The 21,648-nt window shown below is 35.4% G+C and overlaps 1 protein-coding gene across 2 annotated transcripts in view; it reads right to left on the reverse strand.

Annotated features, from left to right (window-relative positions):
• FIGN (fidgetin, microtubule severing factor) overlaps positions 1 to 21,203 on the reverse strand; it is a 139,269-nt gene extending 118,066 nt beyond the window's left edge. The window contains exons 1-2 of one of the 2 annotated variants that reach the window (XM_055123406.1): positions 21,059 to 21,203; positions 20,088 to 20,257 (exon numbers count right to left, since the gene is read on the reverse strand). In XM_055123406.1, the coding sequence (XP_054979381.1) occupies positions 20,088 to 20,112 (25 nt within the window). In that variant the 5' untranslated portion in view covers positions 20,113 to 20,257; positions 21,059 to 21,203. The remainder of the gene's footprint in view (positions 1 to 20,087; positions 20,258 to 21,058) is intronic. The other variant, XM_055123407.1, reaches the window with a different exon arrangement.
• Positions 21,204 to 21,648: the final 445 nt, after the last annotated feature.

Raw genomic sequence — 21,648 nt, forward strand, 5'->3', positions numbered from 1 at the left:
AATCACATCTAGATAGTACAGAGACCTAATAAGTGCCTTGCCTGGCCCGCCTCCATTAAAAAAAAAAAAAAAAAGAGGCACTGCAAAGTAAACCAATGAGCACATGCCTCTGAATTCACTATTGCCCTAACTAATGTGTTCAGGAACTCTGTCTGGTAAATGCAAAGCACTAATAACTGTTTTTAGAATTCCCAATCTGATTGCCTACACCAATTACCTCCATTACCATGAATATGATCCTAATTTGATCCTAGTAACTTTTCATTAAAACCTAAAGTTTTGAGGACAACACACACACACACACACACACACACACACACACACACACACACACAGAACCTGGTTAGCATGTCAAAAGTTCAGCAATTTCCTAGTACTTTAAAAAAAAAAAAAAGCAAGGTAAAAGATACAGAAATGAACAATGAAGATGACCATCCAGAGATACTGCATGAAAATTAGTCTCATGCCATCTAATTGTCAAAATCACATCGTACGGTTAGCACTTTTCTATGAGATCCATTATCATTCAAAAGTTTTTAAAAAAAAAATGACTGCTATAGCCCTGCACATAAAACATCCATGCATAGACAGTTCTTCATATATTAGTCTTAATTTTTTTTTACCTATTGCCTTTGGGCCAAAAGTGCAAAGATAAACATGAGTATAAGAAATAAACTTTCAGTGAAATAGTTTCACTGTGTCAAACAATAAAAAATAATAAAAAATAAAAATTGCCTCCCTTAGCCATGACCAGTAACTTTAACAAGAAGAAGAAAAATCAAATATTTATTTTTAATACTTTTGGCTTTTTACATAACAGTGATCTATAATAAAAGGTTGGGGGGGGCAAGGAAAGAGAAGCTATGGGAAAAATGTACAATCTGGCTCACACAATGCCTCAGCACTTCAGCTCACCAGTGTGCTGACCCTCTGCATCTCGGAGTCATTAGCTCTAGTCCCAACCCTGCCTCCAGGAGGGGGGAACTGAACTCACACACCGAAGTGGGGAGATTCGGGATTTTGAGCATGCCAGACAGAAGGGTCATTCCTCCTCGCTGATGAGGAGGACGCTTGTCCCCCAGGGAGGGGAAACTCGATGAGTGACTGTCGCAAGATTCAGGCAGTGGACGTGCTGCTGACTCAGGAATGGACTGTCACAGCCACCCTGTTTCAGTTTAGCCTCTCATAGTGGGAGAGGTTTAAGAGCAGCAATGGTGACAGGTACATGCAAAAGTTAGTGGAGAATGCAAGAGAGAGGGAATGAAAGAGCAAATGAAACAACTCCTGCCCCAGACAAATGCATACAAAAGAAACAAACCTTTCTCAGTATTGCCAGTTGATATTTCCTAACAGATAAAAGACAACACTGTGTGTTGGATACGCATGTTTCTAGAATACCCACCGAATTGCTGAATGAACTTTAAAAGTGGATTGCATTTGGAAAACTGATAAGACTAGGCTCAATATATAATCCGTATGCACAATGCTAAAAAACCATCTCAACTCAAAAAAAGTATACACATACACCCATATATGTATTTGCATGTGGGTGGTATTCTGCATAAATGACTGTCAACTTAAAATGCCATTCTCTAATTTATATGCAAATTCTATCTCTGGTAAAATAAAAACATATTTTAAGCAGCTTATAGTGCCAACACATTATTCCCATGAATGATTCCTAGTAAACTATTTATGCCAACTGTGGGTATTTTTTTATGATTTATTGGATGGTGAAGGAAACCACTTAAACTATAGTTGTCTGTATGAATCAGTAATTTTCATGTTTCTAATTAAAATGTAAACAGCGTAATGAAGACATCAAGTTTTTAGGCAAATGTCTCTTTCAGTGCCACTTGGGGTATGGTAATTACTGGAGCAGATCTATGGATGCTCCTGAATCCTCTACAAATCCAGATTAAAAGCATTACTGCTAAACCTGCCTTTTTACACAAGGGAATTGTGTACTCTAACCCATTCCCAGGTTACTTATGGATGCACGTTGGCACTTCCTTTAAAATCTCGTCATTGGAAAAAAATCAAAATGGAAAACAACAAATGAAGTAATTTATATTTTAAATGTTGATGATAAAACATTTACTGGCACTTAAAATGCTGGAAGTAGATCTTAAATTTGGTTCTCTGCCATTAGATTCTTGAAAAAGGCGGGGGGGGGATGGGGGGAGAGGAAGGGAAAAAAATGCCAGCAACCAACAGTGTCTACCCTAAATTTCTAGAGCTCAGAGGTGGATGGAGTAATGAGATAACTACATATGCAAAGACAATGTTAATAACATGTAAGATGTCTAAATGAACAGTATAAACATAACACACAAATTAGAAAACTATAAAAAGTAATAATACGTAACCCACAAATTTAACAATGTGTCTTTTTTCCCTACTCAAGAATATAAAAGCACCTTTGATATGAGCTATAATCTGTTTTCATTTTTACTTCAGCATCTGTTTTTCTCTGAAATTCGTCAAAATTTATCCTAAAGCAAATGACCTCTTACATGTGCTAAAGAAATATATCACCTCTTCTGCCTACAACTGTTAATTGAACTTCTCTCTGAAGTCTATTTTTCCAAGTTAACCAGCATACTTGCTTTACATATTTACTACCAAGCACTTGAACCATTCTTTTTTTTTTTTAAATTAAAATTCTGCACCACCCTTTCTTCCTCATACCCCTTGGAACTATTATAGCCAGACTTGCAGTTGAGTAGTTACAGCAAAAATCTGCAGTAACATGAAAAGTTTAAAATATATGATTAAAAAAAAAGGATTCTCCTTCCCCCATGCCCACCCCTGGCCTCTGAACTCCAAATCCACACACTGACTACAGTGGCCAATTTTCATACTGTTTTAACATAAATGCTAGACAAGCATGTTGCTAAGGTTGGATATGGAATTGAGAATGGATGAGAAATAGCGGGGGTGGGGGCAGGAAATGACATGAGGTGGAGAAACAGAACATTTTTTGAAATGTTATGGTTTATTTTTGCAATGTTACATTTTATTACTAAAGTGATGCAGACAAAAAATGTGTCCCCACCATCCTGAGGTCAGAGGGAGTGATTAATATGAAAGATTCTCTTACCATTTTTCTATTTGAAAACATGTAAAATCCCCCACTCCACCTCTGATCTGAACAGAGAGCTACACTATTGACTATTTGGGGGAGGTGGGGAGGGGGTGGTCAGTGAGAAACAGAGGGTTTGAAAGATGCCCATTTTGGTAATGTTTAAAAATTTAACACCTCGGGGGTTTTCTAAGGGACAGAAAGCTGATTAAATAAGGCCAAGTGTTTTGTCGGCTTAAGGGTGATATCATAGTTGTGTTCCATATCAGAAGTGTTGCGAGTACAGGCATCATTTCTATTCGCTTTGTGGCAGCAAGGTAAACACGGGATTGCACTGTGGATTAAAACAATAAGAAATCCCTTCCCTCTCAGGCTTTCAAGGCCATGTTAATCGGGTGTAATTTTTAATGAACACTAGCTGCTTGGTACTCATTCAAGACATTTCATTAGAAGGTTATTCATTTAAAAAATCAACATTTCAACCATATCAAGCTGTAACCTTTCTTGAAATGTAAATGAATGGTTTAAATGAGAAGATTAATAAAGAAGGGATGTTCCAATTCCAAGCATGGCATGCTATGTATTTTTAAATTTGTCTATGCCAGATGCTGTCAGTCAGAACAAAAAACTGTCCAAGCAGACAATCTGTGCGTCTGAATGTTGATCATGTTGGAAAGTACAGGGGGGGAGGGGGGAGTGTGTCAAGGATTCATGGTCCTTCATCTTTGCAGTAGAGCAAACACGTCTCTCAGTATAGCGACAGACAGCTGCTTCCACTTTCTAATGTGCCCTAACTTAGATCACTGAAAGAATTGTCAGCACTCAGAGAAACACACAAAGATAACACAGCCAGCTGCCATGGAGGGGAAAAACAGCACAGCTCAGAAGAAATGGGATTTGTTCCATTTGCATGATGCTGCCTCCCCTGGGCCCCTTTCTTTCAAATCCAAAGCACAAAAGACAACACTTAACATATTTGCTTAAAGATGACAACCTCATGTTGATTTCATTTGGATGTAACAGTGTCAGGATTACAGATATAAGAATATATTATATCTGTAACAGAGACTGACAAATGTACCCATCAGTGGAACTGTCTGATTCATCTGCTTATACAGCCATTTTACCATCCCAAGGGTGCCATCTAAGTAGTAACTTTAGAAGACTGAAGGTCTAATTTTATTACACCACATTTCAACCTACTAAACAATATTATTTCTAAAATATATCATTTTTATTGGAAGTCTCCCTGATGAAAAATCCAGTAGACACCAGAGAATTTATGAACTGTATGGGTCTTTTGAACTCAATATACTGCCCGTTTTAAACAACTTTTCTTACTGTATAGCAAAATCCTAGTATCAAAAAAGTGAAAGTTAAAGAGAAAATGTATTCTTTGTCTGTTAATATATTAATTTTGTAGATAGAGTATATTATCTGAACAGCTATAACAGGCCTTACCTGGTCCATTTGAAAAGACTTCTATGTAACCACTTACTTCTTTCTAGCATATTATATGTCTCCTCTCAATACAGCACCCATACTTCAATAGCAACTCTGTGAGTAATTATTGCCTGTCAATATCTTTTGGATATCTTCAGTCTGCTGAGATATTCTTCAGAAAGAAGATAAGGCATGAGAATGATTTAATGTCAAAAATTAGCCAACCACTAGTTCTAACAGGTACAGTTTGTGAAGTCATAATTAGGATCTGGTCTACAAATTTTCACAAACCTCTATCGTCTTATGGCATTAGCAATTTTGACATTTATAAAGGCAAATATAAAAATGGTTGTACTGAGTTATTTACATCTACTTTACCGTGATTTACTTGATTGGAAATATGGAGTTGGACTGGAAAAAAGAAGAAGCTAGGGAACATACACCTCTTCACATATGCAGCAGGCACACAGGCACGTGCGCATGCACACAAACACACACACACACACATACACACATACACACACATTAATGCTCAGTCACAATCAACACTGAAAGTCCAAACAACTGACTTGCCATAATAAAATAAAAAGCTGGCTTCCTACGTTCCTACTTTGTCCAAAGGAATGCTCTACTGCATGTTGCTATTTACTGGCAACAGTATAATTTTCTCACTTGGTCTTGTTTTATAAAATAGAGTTAACTGCTATATGTGAAATTTCTGCACAGCAGATGGTTACCAATCATTATTTTCCATTTGTTTAGTTTCTAGTAAGAATAAGAAAAACTGTGGAATAACTATGCAAAGAAAACTAGCAGCCTGAATAATAACTAACCAGTGTCAGAAGATGCATTTAAAAGAAATTACTTTTATCACACAGCACATCAAGGATAAATATGTTTGAAGGATGTGGGGGTGTTATTTGCCCCCTATTCATCCATAAAGAAAAATTACATTTGAATAATTTATTTCTTAGTGTAAAGCCCTTTAAGGTTTAGCCTCTATGTATTTTTTAAGTGATCAAAGTTTCTAGAAGCAACTTATTATAACCATTAATGTTTGTCATCACCCAAGCTGAAATCACTTTCTTTACCTCTAAGTGGCCCAGTTGTTCAACAGAAAATGGGAAATAGGAGCCATTTGTGGACAAGTGCACATGCACAGAAAATTAAGCTGTAAATATCTGGACTGGGTTATTACTGGAATCTGGAAACATCTGGGGCTACAGAACAAGGCAAGCCCCATTTCCACAATGTCCAGGTAATTGCTTTAATGATTTATACCTTACTGTTTCTATTAAAAATGTCTTTAAAGAGAAACATTTGTAGGCTCTGTTCTGCAATAAAAACTGGTATCTGGTTTCACTTGTACAAAATCTTGTGAAAGATGTTACATTTCTTCAAGGACATATGCATGAGTAAAAGAAACCCTGGACAAAGACTGGGTGCTAAAAGAAGGTGTGGTTACTTTCTCAAAGAGACTAAGCACATCCAGAAAGCTAATTTCTAGCAGTTGGTTATGAAATTTTATTCTAATCAAAAGAATTCATGAACAAAATTATCTTTAAGCACATATACAAAATATTCTGGTTATTGCTGGAGAAACGAAACGTTAATATTCATTTTTTTATTTTTCTTTAATTTCTTACATATCTTGTTTACTGATTTTTTGAGTGCCAAACCTATCTCCTAGAGGACAAATAAGTACTACCTCCCAGATAGACTTCGGCACCTACCTACAGTAAGAATCAGAGACTAAATTGGCTCACTTGGATGCTATCTATATAGCTACCAAGCTACTCATTCATTCAAATGGAAAGAGTTAACAATGACCTGTTTCCTGGGTTGCTCTACTAACTCCTGTCTCTGAGTCTGTCACTCTCTCTCTCTTTGTGTGTGTGTGTGTGTGTGTGTGTGTGTGTGTGTGTGTGACATACATATCTATTTTTAATTTAAATAATACTTTAGTTTTAAACCTACTGGACAAATTGAGTTGAATATTATTCATAGATTATTATATCTAGACTTAAGTGACAGCTATCGACTGATTATGAAGCAGGAAAAAGAACAAGAAAAAAAAATACAAACTACTAACTTTTAACCATGGCTCATAGTTTGTGGACATTAATTTAAATTACTGTACTCAGTAGAGAATCACCCAATTTTCTTTAATGAGATGACCAAAGGAAGTGCCTGAAATTTTACTAATATGAATATGAGAAGTTTGATTAATTTAAAACTCTGTGAAACTTCCTCACTATTAAGTTAGGTTGAGTTTCCCACCGCTATCTTTTAAAATTTCCTTGATTTAGTTTGTTTTTTGGCACCCATAAAACAAAAATTCCTAGTCATTTCTTGTTATTCTTAATTTCATACATTTTAGCTTCAGCAGTTTAATGTATTTGAAGGTTATTGAATGGTTTCCAGAAAACCAGCAAAGTCCCTTTAACAAAAGAACTAAACAGATTTTTAGAGTCATACTTCAAAAATTATTTTGCTGCTTTTGACATATTGTCTTACAGATTTTAATATTCAACATGCAAAATAAGATTCTTCTTTACTTCTGAAGCTTTCTGCTGAAGATGGAGTGCTTTCATGGAATTACCTAAGAGACATTCTTCCACTGTAGCTCACCTAATGGCATTTATTTGCAACACACCAGGTTCAACAGTCAGCACATGGGATATTTTCTTTTATAAAGAATATATGAGATCAATCTAGATTTACAATTGAAATGGTAGGTTAGTATCTAGAACTCTTAGATCTTAAGAGTCTGAATTGGGAAGAAAATAAAACAGTGAGTTTTCTTTCAGTAAAGGTTATAGGTTTCTCTAGTCAAATTGGGTTTTTAAAGAATGACAATAGAGCCTTTGTTTTTCTGAGTTCTTTCATGAAGAAATGTGAACAAGTGTTTTCCTCTGGTACATTCATCTTTAGGTTCAAATACACCAATATCAATAGAAACTTTGTAAAATGCTGTTGACTGACTCATTACAATTTCAACATTTTGTAAAATTGAATTTCCCATAGTAAATTTGTAGTATTTTTGTTATAACTTTGGTGACAGGTTTGAGAAAGAAACTGACCCTTCCACAAACACACAAAACTAAGGGGTAAGGCAACCGAACCTTGAGAAGACGAGGTCATTGGTTGTAACCTCAGCTAGATTATTTAATGCCCAGTATTTAGTACATAAAAATTAACAGAATCACATACTAAGCACAGTAAAAAAATGTATCAATTAAATGGGCAAGCAAAAACACAGCTAAAGGGTTGATCAACCAGTTTACATCCCATATCTTATTGTCCTCAGTACCTTAAGTTCTGAGGAAATCTGCTTTAACTACTGCTAGAACACATATTTGCACACAGCCTATTCATTGGAGAAAGAGCAAAACAGAAAGAAGTGTTTTAGGAGGTACGATATCCCATCCTCAACCAAAGACTGAATAACCAACTGTCAATCAACCCTATATTGGAAAGAAATTGATTTAGAAGTCTCCAATCTTATGGTTCTGTACCCCTCATTTTTTTTTTAACTGCAAATACAAAGGAAAAAGTTAAGTTTGTGAAGCCTGTTGATTTAAATATTTGTTACTGTCTATATTCAAAAATAGTTTTTAATTTCATAATTAAAATGAATTTAAATTCATAATTCTAAATTAGCTAGATGCTCTTCTTTCCAGATATATAAAAATAAAATAAATAATTATATGCTTCATTTTACAAAAATAATTGTAAAATGATTTTGGGGGTTATAAAAGTCTCCCTTGCTAATTAAATTACAAAAATTTATAAATTTCACTTTTAAATGAAATATGCAATTTTAATAGATCTGATCTTTAAGTGTTTTGAGAAGCTTCTGGGTTTTTTTTTTAATAAAATTAATGGGAGATTAACCAAGTGATAGTATTGTAAGCTTTTACCAATTCACTTAACCAAGCCTCTATTGAACATCTATTATAGGTCTTGCACTGTATACACATGAAAAAATTAAAAATGTTTAATAAATTAAATTCAATTTATTCCCAAAGAACTTACAGCTTTATAAATGAGAAACACGAGTGTCCAGCAACCTATACTAAAATAAAAATGATAAATTTGCAGAAAAAATCTGCATACGTTTTTTGTTTGTTTGTTCAGTGTTTAGGTAACATCAAATCTGCAGAGATTTGGGGTCTTTTTTTTTTTTTTCAGTGTTTAGGTAACATCAAGTAGATACTATGTGGCTAGAGCAACAGTACAGAGGGTGGGGCAATTGCCTTACACTCAGTTGGCCCAGGTTCAATCCCCTGCACCCCACAAAGTCCCCTAAGCATCAACTAGTGAGATCAAGGAGTTCAGAGTCAGAAGTAAACTGAAGCACTGCTGAGTGTGCTCCCATCCTTACCCACCCCACAAAAAAGGATCTTGAATAAGGAAGCCCAAGGAATTCTCTGTGATGCAATATTTAAACTAGATATCTAGATCCTAAGGGGATTTCTATAGGTAACAAACAACATTCCAGGGAATTAAGAGCTGAACAAAGACTATTAAAAAGAAGATGGAACTCCTTCCAGTTTCATAAAGATCCAATTTTTATGCTGAACTCCAATTGCTATTTTTAAAAAAGAAATTGAGTTCCCCAACCCCACTACCACTTAAACTAATCTGCTTATCAGTTCATTTATATATTTTACAAGGAAAGAGCACTGGATAACTAATACTCATCAACTCTCATAATACTAAAGTTGCTGACACATTTGCTTGCAACCAATTAGTAACTCCTCTAATGAATGGTTACATTCCCTTCTGAATGACTCAAGGAAATGATAAATGATGTCCACCCTTCCCTCATTGTTTTCCAGACAACTTGTAGAATTTCTTAAAAAGAAACAAAAAAATATTTTTCGTCAGCCATTAGTACTAGCAAGTTTCTAATTTATTCAAATTTACTTGTCCATGACTAAATAGCCATGGGTTATACAGAATTTAAAAAATCTAAATAGTGTTAGATCAACTCTTTTTTTTTTAATTATTAAAAAGAATGTAAGCAAAAGCTCAAAGAAGTTGAGTAATTTACCCAAGGTCACTGTTATGGAAGTCTATGGGCTTCTATTGCCACTTTTCTTCACCACAACCACTTTTCTGCATACAGTGTGACAGCTATGCTCTTAAGATTCTTCAAACTGCTGAACTTTAGCCAGAGAATGAACTCTCTGTAATACATAGTATCACCGCACTCTTTGATTCTAAATAGGTATCTCTATGCTTATAAATCTAGGAAGAATGATTTTTAGTGATGTTTAAGATCTCATAAAAAGCCTTTGGCACAGAGAAGTGATTTTCAGTCCTAACTTTACATTAGCATTGCTGTAGGCATTTAAAAGAAGATAGCCCGCTCCCCTACCTCTAACTTCCACTTAACTGGCCTGAGATAGGGCTTTAATTTAAGTCATTAACTTGCCAATATCCTTTTTAGCAACCGCCATAGGCAATAGGCCTTATTCTTAGCCTCTCTCACCAATTTCCCCAAGTTATCTGCCCGTGAAGCTATTTCCCCATTCCTAAAGTTGTTTTTCCTATACGTGCATTCTGGGCATGTCCAAAAACGCTATTCTGTTTCCCTCTCACTTCTCAGCCCAATATCCTCTACTTTCAAACTCCCACCTCATGATCTAAATATCATATTCCAGTGACTCAAGTGAACTCTGATTTTCCAGATAATCAAGTAACAACCCGCCCTACAAATATGAAGCAAACTAACCCTCAACCCCTCAAACAGCAGGCAGGTAAAGTGGGACTGGAGTTAAGCTGCAGATGGGTGAACACACAGCAAAATTCCAGATCAGGAGCCAGAGAGATAGTACAGGGGTTAAGAGCCTACCCCAGTTCTAACTCCAGCACTGCAGGGTCCCCAGAGGCACTAAAATCCCAAATAAACAAGCAAGCAGAAGTCCCCAATCAGATTGCAGATAGTAAAATAGATATACAATCTTTTCCCCTGGTCCCAAACACAAGGCTCCATGCAGTGATTTATCAGAAATTAAAGATAAAAGTAAAATGTATGTATTTAGGTATGCATTTACATGACAACTTTACAACACCTCCTGTGTCATTTTAGTACAACGGGGGAGATTTCAAGAGACTAGAATTACAGCGTTAAATATGTGGATCTCCAGAACCGAGTTGGAGGAGGGGGTGTGAGAAAGAGAGAGGCCTTCAGGACCTTGGGGGTGGGGGTGGGATAGACAGGAGTACTTTAGTTATGGATATGGTATTGGTACTGGAATTATGTACACAGGGAACCACTAGTTGCAGTATTATAATTTACAGTATTTCAATCAATAAAAATTAACAAATAACAAGTAAATTAAACTGTGGCTCTTGACCCACTATTATAAATGTATCTATTTTTGTCACATACTGTACTGTTATCATTGGATATTTTGAAAAATAAAAGTGCAAGATAGTTTCCCTGGAAGGTTTTTTTTAAATTTTAAGTTAAAATACAAAAAATAGAAATAAAAAATTTTAAAAAACAAAAGCATGAATGAATTGCATGCATTACTGAAGTTTTTATTAAAAAAACAAAGTCTAAAACAGCACTTTAAATATTAGTTTTTTCTCTAAAGAGTTATTAATAGAGACTTTACATCATGTTTAAAAATCTGTTTTTCCTTTATACAAATTTTTTTTATCTTTCTAGAGATGCTTGCTAAATCAAATATCTATTTCTGACAAAGATTCTTTAATGATACTATCTTTCCATCCACAAGTGAATTGATATTGATGATTAGTTGATTGGTACTCTTAAAATAACAAAGAACATATTTTTCCCATTAGAGAACACATATTCTTAGTACATTTTATATCTTTCCATAAAAAGGATAAGCACTGTTCATGCAGGCATATAAAATTCCAAAGCCAGTAAAAATTTTCCTTCTGGTTTGTCAGACAAGAATTCAGGTCATATGGATGGGGTCTCAATGTCTACTTTTAGGTTATATCAGTATTCCCCTCTAAAATATGGCTTAATCTTGTGAATAATGCAAAGGAAAAGTTCTCTTTAAAGGACAACTATGCACCAAGACTATTGGTGCAGGATGCCATGGAAGGGGCAAGGGGATAAGACCCATAGCTTTTGTAAAATGGGCCTAAAATTAACTCCAGATTTTTGACTCATGAATGAAAAGTCAGTTTTAATATAAGATGTGTTTTAAGAAGTAAAAATGGCTATTATTCTTAACAAGTTACATATTGAGCATTATTCTTTAAAAATGACTCATAAAATATCTTTTTTAAGTACTTAAAGTCATGAATATGTTTCACTCTTTTACCTCTGCTTGAATGTAATTTTTCATTTTCTAGGAAAGGATACATTTTCTAACTAACCCCGTTAACCTAATTACTCATAAAGAAATACCAAAAGCGTCTGACATAGATACTTTCACAAAGAAATGTATCTGTGCACATGCACAAGAGCATATTTCATTTAGATAATCAAAACTGTAATTTTTATTTAAAAGATTCCTTTAGATCTATGCAAATCCTAGCAATAAAATTTATCAAAAGCACTTAAAGTTTGCAAACAGTAAGATGGCCTTATCTTCATCCTTATTTCTTCATTCACATACTTAAATCCCAAAGTATTAACTATTAAGCTTAAAAGAATAATAGTACTCTGTTTATTTAATGGTATTTGTTTGATCTTAAATAGGGATTGAAATGAAAATGTTTTCAATCCTAAGGGAACCTTTCATCCTACTCAGAATAATTATCTTGTAAGATTAAAATCAGTGAAACATACCTAATTAAGATTTATAATTTAGCATCATTCAGGTATATGATCTAACAGAGTCTGCAATCTTAGCTTCAATTTAAAATAAAGGGAGAAGAAGAGAATAGTAGAGAATAAGATAGCTATTTGGTGCATAACAAAGCATATATTGCCATATAATCACCTAGATTCCTCGCTTAATCCTTTTTAAAGTCAAACATTTAATATGAAAATACAACATACAAAGGATAGGGATAAGGTAGGGAAATAAGGGTCCCAATTTAAATTATATCAGAATTTGTAGATAGGTCATACAATATAGACACGTTTGAAATATGCATTGTGGCTAACTATTAAGATATTTCAAGTTTAATGCAAAAGATTCCTAACCTGTGGGGTGAATTTATAATTAAATAGGACACTGTTGTAATAGTTATTTCCAAGCTTCCTTTCATTAAAGTGCATATCAATTGAGAGAGGACTGTCTTGTTATTACACAGGGCAAAGATTTTTCTTCTTAGAGGGTCTCGTATATAGTACTTCTCTCCACGAAGCCTAACAAGGCATTCAAAATAAGTCCCATTTTTCTCTTCCTCAGAAATATCTTTAAAGCCCCCACCCTCACCCCACTCTCGGATTATATGAAAGAATAGTTACTTTTTCGAGGTCTTTGATATTTCCTTTCCTAGCAGAGTCATCTGATGTGAGAAATATCTTTTGAAAATAAATGGTGCAACTTCAAGTGCACTCAGATCCATTACTTGCTGGACATTCCATCATATCTCAGTTTTGATTTGAAAAAACTGCTTGACTTCAATTTTTAGTTTTAGCTATCTCAATATGAAGTTTGATCTCATTGAGAAGTAGCTTGGGAAGCAATACTGTAAATGTTTTGTCCACCCATCAACAGAGTATGTTCAAGCCCAAGCAAAAGTGGTGTCATACATTGTTACTACATTATTTAGAGGAAGGGGGTTCTTCCAATACAAGTTCAGTAAACAAGTTCAGAACTTGAATATTACATACTGCAAAGTTAAAGTCACCACATAAAAGAGTTACTTTTCCTCTTCACACAGCTGTCACCACCTGTTTATATATACATAATGTCCCCTTTCTGTGTCAAAATAGCAATATTATATAGTTATAACTGATTTTTTTTCTCCTGTTCCCTGGTTATGCTTCACTTCTTAACAGGAAGGATGGTCTATACTTTCAGTGAATTTAAAATTTATATTTAAAGTACTTAATTCACTCATGCCTAGAAACTTTAGGTGGTAGTGCTACTGCATGGCCACAAAGAAACTCCTAGGTTTCAATTACAACTCACACAAAATGCTTTGTATTCATGTCTGGCAAATATACATGCAAGTATGCACCAACATATATACAATTAAAAAATTAGACTCCCTTTTACAATATTTAAAATATTCGAGTAATATATGGGACATGGGCAACAGGCATCAGGCAACACACATTAAAGGCAATTATTTCAGTCACTAGGTCTGATATTGAAAGAAGCATAAGATATACCTGATACTCCATTTTCTCACAGTTGCTCTTATTCAACTGGCATTTGTCTATCTTTAGGCAGAAGCACATGGAATGAATGTCAAATAGTCAATCTTCAAGTGGGAAAGCCAACAATCTCCTCAAATGACTTCCAAAATAAATCTATGTAAGTGGTGAAGGCAGGATTGACTTCTTTGCCCAAAAACATGGATGGTCTATATTTCCCTAACACCACCACTACCGTAAAGACCATGGTTTAACTATCTATAGCAGCTGTTATGCATTTTTAATCATTTTTGGACAAAGTGTTCACATTGTAACTGTGTACTATGTCATAGAAAATATGCAGGTGGTCCTAGGTGAAGGTGACAATGTGTGCTAATGACAATGATGAGTTCAAAGAAGAGCAAAAAGTTTAGTCACAGTTAGAAAATGATGACTTTACAGGCACAAATTTAATTTTTTTCATTTTGAATGTTACTGCTTCCATGAATAATAATACTTCCTTGGAAATCAAAGCATGAATGTAGAGGTCATTCATTCTCAGATGAGTTTACTGTCATATGTCTATGTCATTTAATCAATGGTGAGTTGCTTAAAAAGTATCCAATTGACATAGAAAGTATTAGTTGAGTCAGGATTTTTTTTTTAAGCACAGGAGAAGTAAAAAACGCCAATAATATAAACTAATATATCCATAAGTGGAATAGAATAAATATATAAATTACAAGCTGAAACCAAAACATATAGAAAAGCAAATGAGTGAAGCTGTACTTATTCAGCATTAAGCTATTGAAAGAAAACACATTAGAGGTATTTTACTTTATTATTCTTCAGTAGAAAAGTCCTTTTTCTAAGTTTTATGTCACTAAACTTTTCATAAGAGCTGCTCACCACATTAAACTGAGGATAAAATCCTAGCCAAAAAAAAAAATCAAAGTTCTAATAGTATTTAAAAAAAAAAACCACTTCATAAAAAAAAAAAAGTTTTCCCAACACAAAAGTGTAAATACTTGAACTGCTTTGCCAGGCCAAAAAAAAAGAAAAAGAAAAGTTTCACCTTGGGCTTTCATATAACAAATCATACATTCTACTTGCAAGTTGTATCAATTTCAAAAATGATTGGAAGCAGTGACACTATAAATGCTTTGTGAAAGTCATGGCAGCTCAAATATAAGCAAAGATCCATTTATACATATATTTAACATAAATACATCTGAATTGATAGAGTCTCCTTTGAATTTATTGCTTCAAATATACCTCCAAACAGACTACTATATGCAATGCTAAGCAAAGTGTCAATATTCAAATAAGACAAGAAGCAGCTCTGTTGCATAAAATATGTAAATATTATTAACAGAAAGCAGCATTTAATAGCACATGTCTAGATGGCTTCTGATCTCCTATCTCTTCTGCTGCCTCGCCTCCGTCTCAGCTAAAACTCCTCAACAGGTACCGCACACATGTGCAGAGCGGAGGCCGAGCTCCTAAGTAGGCATCTGTGGCGTTGCCCGAAGGAAACAACATACCCACCTGCTTTTGATTTGCTTCAAACTTAACAACACAACTGATTTTACCCCTTATTTCTACTATCTGCATTTCTGGGATGAAGCATCCCCAAGGTACAACTGTCATTTAAATATAACATTAGAATATCGAAAGGATTAATATTCAGTGATCATGTAAAAGTAGTTACGCTTAAAATTTCTACCAAAAGTCAAAGTTTAAAGCTAACAAGAAAAATTCAAGTTTAGGAAAAAAGAAAGATTCTGTGTTTTTAGTAAAGCACTTGTTAAAACAGACATTTGTCTGCAATTTAAAAAAAAAAAAAAACTTTCCTTTTCAAAAGACTAAAACAAATGCTATAATTTGTGTGTGTGGATTTCAAGCTGGAAAAATTGTCATACTTGCAACTAAGTGACCTAGTAGGACACACCAAATAATTTTTAAATCCAATTGATTTTATAAAACATTAGCTCATATATCCCCAAAGAAAAAGATAATTGAATCAAGTTTTTCTTTTAATTGAGGAGAAATCTCCATTGTTTTCTGTCATTTGTTTATTCTGGCTTCTCAGTGACTTAAGGATAAAAATCAGATATGTTGATTAATCAAGTTTTTCTATCAGTAACATAGATCAGTATTTCACACATATATATCGGCTAAACAATTTCTCCCCAAAATTTATAAATCAATGTAAGTTCTCAATAATTAAATTCATTGACTCTACAACAATAAACGTGGTTCTTTATAAAAGCAGTATGTAAAATTTGTACATAAGAATATATTGATTGAAGGCAAAACAGCAAACATTTGTATCAAGCCAAGGTTCTAAAGACAAACTAGAAAGAACAAAACATAAAAGGCTGCAATTGTTTCAAATACACCTAGCAATTCTGCTGATTTGGGGCCATTAAAACTGATTACTTAATTAGGCAATCATTCAAGGCATCCAAACCTCAGAGACAAATACAGGGAGTCATTAGCAAAGCCATCTTCACCTTGAGCAGAAAATTATTAAAAAATGTTGCAGACACATAAACTTTCAGGATCAGTTCCTATGCATAAACTAAGCAAAATATAAGTTCCAAAAAGGTGGCAATACAGAGTTCAGGACAAAAGGTATTTATCTATAATCATATTGTTCACTTATCTTTTCAGATGGCTCATTTTCAAATTACCTAAAAATGTCAAGCTAAAATACAACATGTCGCTATAGGTTCTTCCAAGTACTACTTTCCCCCCCTCCTCTTTGGTCCTAGCTTTGTACTATGTGAAAGTAAAAGATAAAAATTCTGCTCTCTTGTACATCTGTAAGAATACCACCTGCAAACAGGTTTTCAAAGTTTCTGCCTTCCGTGAGCAGAAAAAAAAAATCCTTTTTATTGAGAGAAAATATTAGAACCCCAGTTGCAAGAGTTTTTAACACGACCGAGAAAAAAAACCTCCAGTTTTTATTTATATCAGTGAAAATTTTAAGAATTTCACTGATCACTAGTCAAGAGAAAAATAAATCCCTTTTAAAAATAAAAAGATGGTTCTGAAATATGTCTGAAGAAGCCCTATAAATTGCCTTTTTAAGAGAAAAGAAAAGCAAGTCAACTCACACATGCAGCTCCAAACAGAAGTCTTCCCCTCTTCCAGGAAAACAACAATGAGACTTTATTACCCTGCTATGATTCTTTCATTTCAGACATGATTAATTAACAAGTATTACACTTCCCAAAACTCCCACCACACTCTTTGTGGTCTATCAGCCTAGTTGTTGATGGACTCATATGAAACAGTGGTGAACAGCAGTAAAAGATAAGTATCCAAAACCTCACCTCTCTTTCAAATAAGGAACTCTCTCATATATTCTCTTCCCTAAATAAAGCAAGATGCTTTGAACTACTTCACACACACACCACACACACACACACACTCTCTCTCTCTCTCTCTCTCTGTCTCTCTCTGTGTGTGTATTCTAAACACCACTGAAAATTTGAATAATAAATGTAACATATTCAAAAAAATGTATGACACGGTTTTTCTATTACCTACCTAAATGTATAAGCCTAAATTCTGAGACTTGTAAGCTCTTATATTTTATATGTGTAACCATCTACTCGAACAATTAATAAACAATAGACAATGTAAGCTTGTTTTGAGAAATGTTCTCTAAGAAAAAATATTTTTCCACAAGTAAAAACTAATATGTTACAAATTTACTGAAGACAGGAAACAAAAGTAAATGAGTAAAAGAGCAAGAAGGGAAGAGGATAACTCTAAAATGTGAATGAATGAAAACTCTGATTTTCTACAGATTGTTCTAAAACAGTCTTTCAAGATAATTATCCCTTTAAAAAATCTATTTTCAAAATGTCCCATGAAAACCAATAAGCTAGTCTTAATTGAAATTCTAGAAATAAAAATTTAACGTCATCAATTTATAAAGGTTGGAGTTTCCCCTTGAACCTTTCAACTGGTATGCACCCCCCTTGCCCCCCCAAAAAAAACTTCACACATAGTACAATACTAATAAATAGATGTTGCTGGTTTTAGGAACATTAAGTTTAATCTATTCTGGTCAAAATAGCCTTGCTTTTTTTCTGTTATATTAAATTTAGGATCAAAAACATCAAAGCAGCTTCTACCTCGGACCTAACTTTTAGAGGATCAATGTGACAAGGCAGTCCCTGATAGATGTTTCTCTTGATAAACGACTTGTTCAAAAGAGACATTGTAGCTTTCATTTCCTGACCACAACACACTTTTAATTTGCAACAGCAGAGCTGCCAGAATGTGAGCACTTGCCCACTTTCTAGCCTTTTAGGTTTGTAGCTCTGGTTCTTTTAGGCCCCATATCTGAGGTAAACAAAATATAAAAATAATCAGAGTAACAGAATCACTAAATAGCCACTGATGCCACTTTATACATATATACAATCGTCTAATATATCTATGTCTCTCTCTCTCTCTATATATATAAGGAGAGGCATATATATGTATATATATATATATACATATAAAATACACTTTTCTCCCCAGAATTTTAGCGTATTTTAACAAGGCTTCTGGGTGCACACCCTTCACACATCATGCATTTAAACACAGGGAAATAAATTATGTGACTATTATTTAATAGTAAGTAGAGACTGGGGTGGGTGCAATTTACACACTTAAATCTGCTGTTAAATGTCATGAATTAAATGACTTACTATCCCACCGTTTTTTTTAAAAACATATTATCGCAATGATTATTATTACTACTATCCAGAAATCACATTTAACTATCAATACGGTGAACAGTCAAACCCTCCAATTTGTGCTCTCAGCACATTGTCCAAGCTCCGATTTAAAATTTATAAATGTAATATCCTCCTCATCACAGGCAGCAGCCCAATCTGCTCTGAATATATATTACAGCTTTAACATCACAGAGGGAAATCGCCCATCTGGCAATCCCATTCGCTCCAACAGCTCCGGGGGAAAAAAAGCTGTGCTCTCTCCTCCTTAAAACATTTCTCAGGGCAAATTATGTGCATCTAAAATAAACAGTCTTCTTATTGATCGCTTCAAAGTCAACAAGTTCCAAATGCAAAATTCAATCAAATCCTTGGTATCGTATAATAGTGGGGTGTGTTTAGCTCAATAGTCACCAGAGTCCAACCAGAAGTATCTGTAGCGCAAAGGCTCCAGTCCCTTTCCTTGTATTCACATTTGTGTTATGAGAGAGCAGTCACCATGGCCACATTACAGACCCCTGGCAGCTTTGCCCCCTTGCTATTTCTTTCTTTCGTATTCCCCCTTTCTATCTCCACCTTTTAAGGAATGCATAGTGGTGAAGTAAATGTAGCCCCCCCTCCCCGAAAACAAAACAGAACAAAACAAAAAAAAAAAACAGTTTAAAATGGACATGTTCTTTGGTTATGCAAAATAGTTTTAACATCTTTGTTGTTGTTCCCTCTTAGTGTTAATTGAATACCACAAAGTGTACACAGGGCATAGTCACAAGAGCTATTGAAAACCTCTCTCACTCCATTTATCTGACGTTTTTTTTATAAAAAAAAAAGGAAGCAATTTAGAACAAAGTCAATTTCAGGGCCTGATTATTTAATTCTATCATAGGTTAAAAGTAAAAAGCGCTCACAGTTAGACATGTAAATGGCAAAGAAAAAGATTAACTACCACAGCTCCATTAAAAGCTTAAATAATCAAAATATATTTTCGTATTTTCATGTAAAAGATATACCTTCACTCACCCAAAAAAAACACACTCAGAAGAACTGATTACTCCATAAAGTGCAATCATCTAGCGAGCAGACAGTCAAACTGCATTAGTAGATTGAGGGGAAAAAAAATCATCCAGTTCTGTGTGTACATAAATATACATATATATGTACATATATATATACTTTCATTAGTAAGCAGTCTTTCCCCACATCCCATCCTCTCCACTCTCCACCCCACCCCCTCCCCCCAAAAGCCCCACACTGAGTTTAACTAATTTACATACCATTTGACTTCAGCGGTTATATAGTGCATTGCTAGTAACATGCAACTTTGGAATTACAACTAAAACTAATAAAAGTGTACCCCAGGATTCTATTAATCAAAATCAAAATATACAAACAAGTAATAGCAAAAGCAAATAAGCATACTGATGGATTAATTGTACACTAGAAAAAGAAGAAAAAAGAAATTACATATCATGTACACTTTCCCAGGCAGAATCTTCAATGGTTTTATCATGCTACTTAATTTCTCTTTGCTACTTAGATGCAAAGGAAGTAAATTCCAAAATTGACATACCATAAACACTGGTGCTACTGATCATTTCTTGCTGGCAGCACAAAAAGCTGAATTGGATTTCTCACAAGCAGGAATTCCAAAGGTTGCTTTTCATTAAAGCCACTTTTCCTCTCAGCTATCAAATGTCACTGCCTTGAAACGTGGGCCCTTTCGTCAGGTATTCATTTAACCTACATGCATATAATTAAGGGGGAAAGCAACATCAACAAAAAGGGGATCTCAGATCACAGGAGAAGAAAGAAAGGAAAAAAAGCACATGACCAGGAATACAAGTCCATGTCAATTTCACTCACTCCCATTGAAACTAACAAGAGCTCCGGGGAGGACGGTAATAGGATCAGTGGATTGTATATACCATTAAATTATACATCTTTCTCTCCCGTTCCTTGCCAACAATACGCCCACCACGCTGTACCCCCTCCAAGATGATGTGCTTACATTTTTCTGCAACCGATCTTCTGACATTTTCACGTTATCCCAGCCACGAGACTGTAATTTAACCTCAACTTTCTGTGTGTGCAAGATTCTTATTTACACTTCTTATTTACTTAGAAGTTAGTTTCCGAAGAAAGTCTAGCCCCACCCTACGGCTCCGCTTTCTTATTTTTTTCTTTTCTCTTTTTGAAGTGAAAAAGATAGTAATAACTAAATCCAATCTAGCGGGAAAGGAGATTTTTGCAATCGCGAACTCTTAATCCGATACTATTGTTACAATGATTAGGCAGCAAAAATATGCATTATAATGTTTCAGGCATACTTTCTACCGAGAAATTGGACAGCAGGTTGGCGTATAGCACAGAAGCGAGTGGAAATTAAACTGAATGTTTGCGGCGCGACTCGAAGATCTCTTCCTTGTTATTATTATTCTCATTATTACAGGTCTTGGACTTATTTATAGTCTCCCAAAATAAAACAAGCAAACACAAAAACAAATTTAAACAGATGGTAGGAAACTACGAAGCTCCCCTTACCTGGACGCGCCGAGCGAAAACCCGATAGGTTAGCGTAGCATCGATCCGCTGTGTTTGCTGATGAATGGAAGCTAGGGTTAAGTGAAGGTGCCTATGATTTGAAATCATTCCAAGTTTTTGAAGGGAAGACGGACTGCAGCCTCTGCCATGTTGGAATTTCAAACCCAAAACAGCTGCTTGGAAGGAGCCAGCATGCCAGAGGCTGGGCGCAGGCGCAGAGCGCCGCCGAGCCAAATTCAAATCACTTTCACACTAAGAGCCAAAGATCAGTTTTCAAAGGCGAGAGGGAGAAAAGAGACCGGGGCTGCCGAGAGGGAGAGGAGACGGGAGGCAGTGGCGAGAGGCGGGCAGTGGCGAGAGACGGGCAGCGGGAGGACCGGGAGGGAGAGGGAGAGGCGCACGGAGCCCGCGGAGCTGGAGGGGGAGAAAAGGAGGCGGGAGGCGAGCGGGCGAGCGAGCGAGAGACGCGCCAGAGATTCATGGGCAGGGAGGGCTCAATGGCCGCGCGGCGCTGGCCGGCCGGCCGCTCGGGTCATGTTACACGGCCGGGGCCGCGGCGGCCGCCCAGCCTCCGCGACGCGCGCGCGCGG

Source organism: Sorex araneus, chromosome X (genome assembly GCF_027595985.1).
Source record: "Sorex araneus isolate mSorAra2 chromosome X, mSorAra2.pri, whole genome shotgun sequence".
In the NCBI taxonomy this organism is placed as follows: Eukaryota; Metazoa; Chordata; class Mammalia; order Eulipotyphla; family Soricidae; genus Sorex; species Sorex araneus.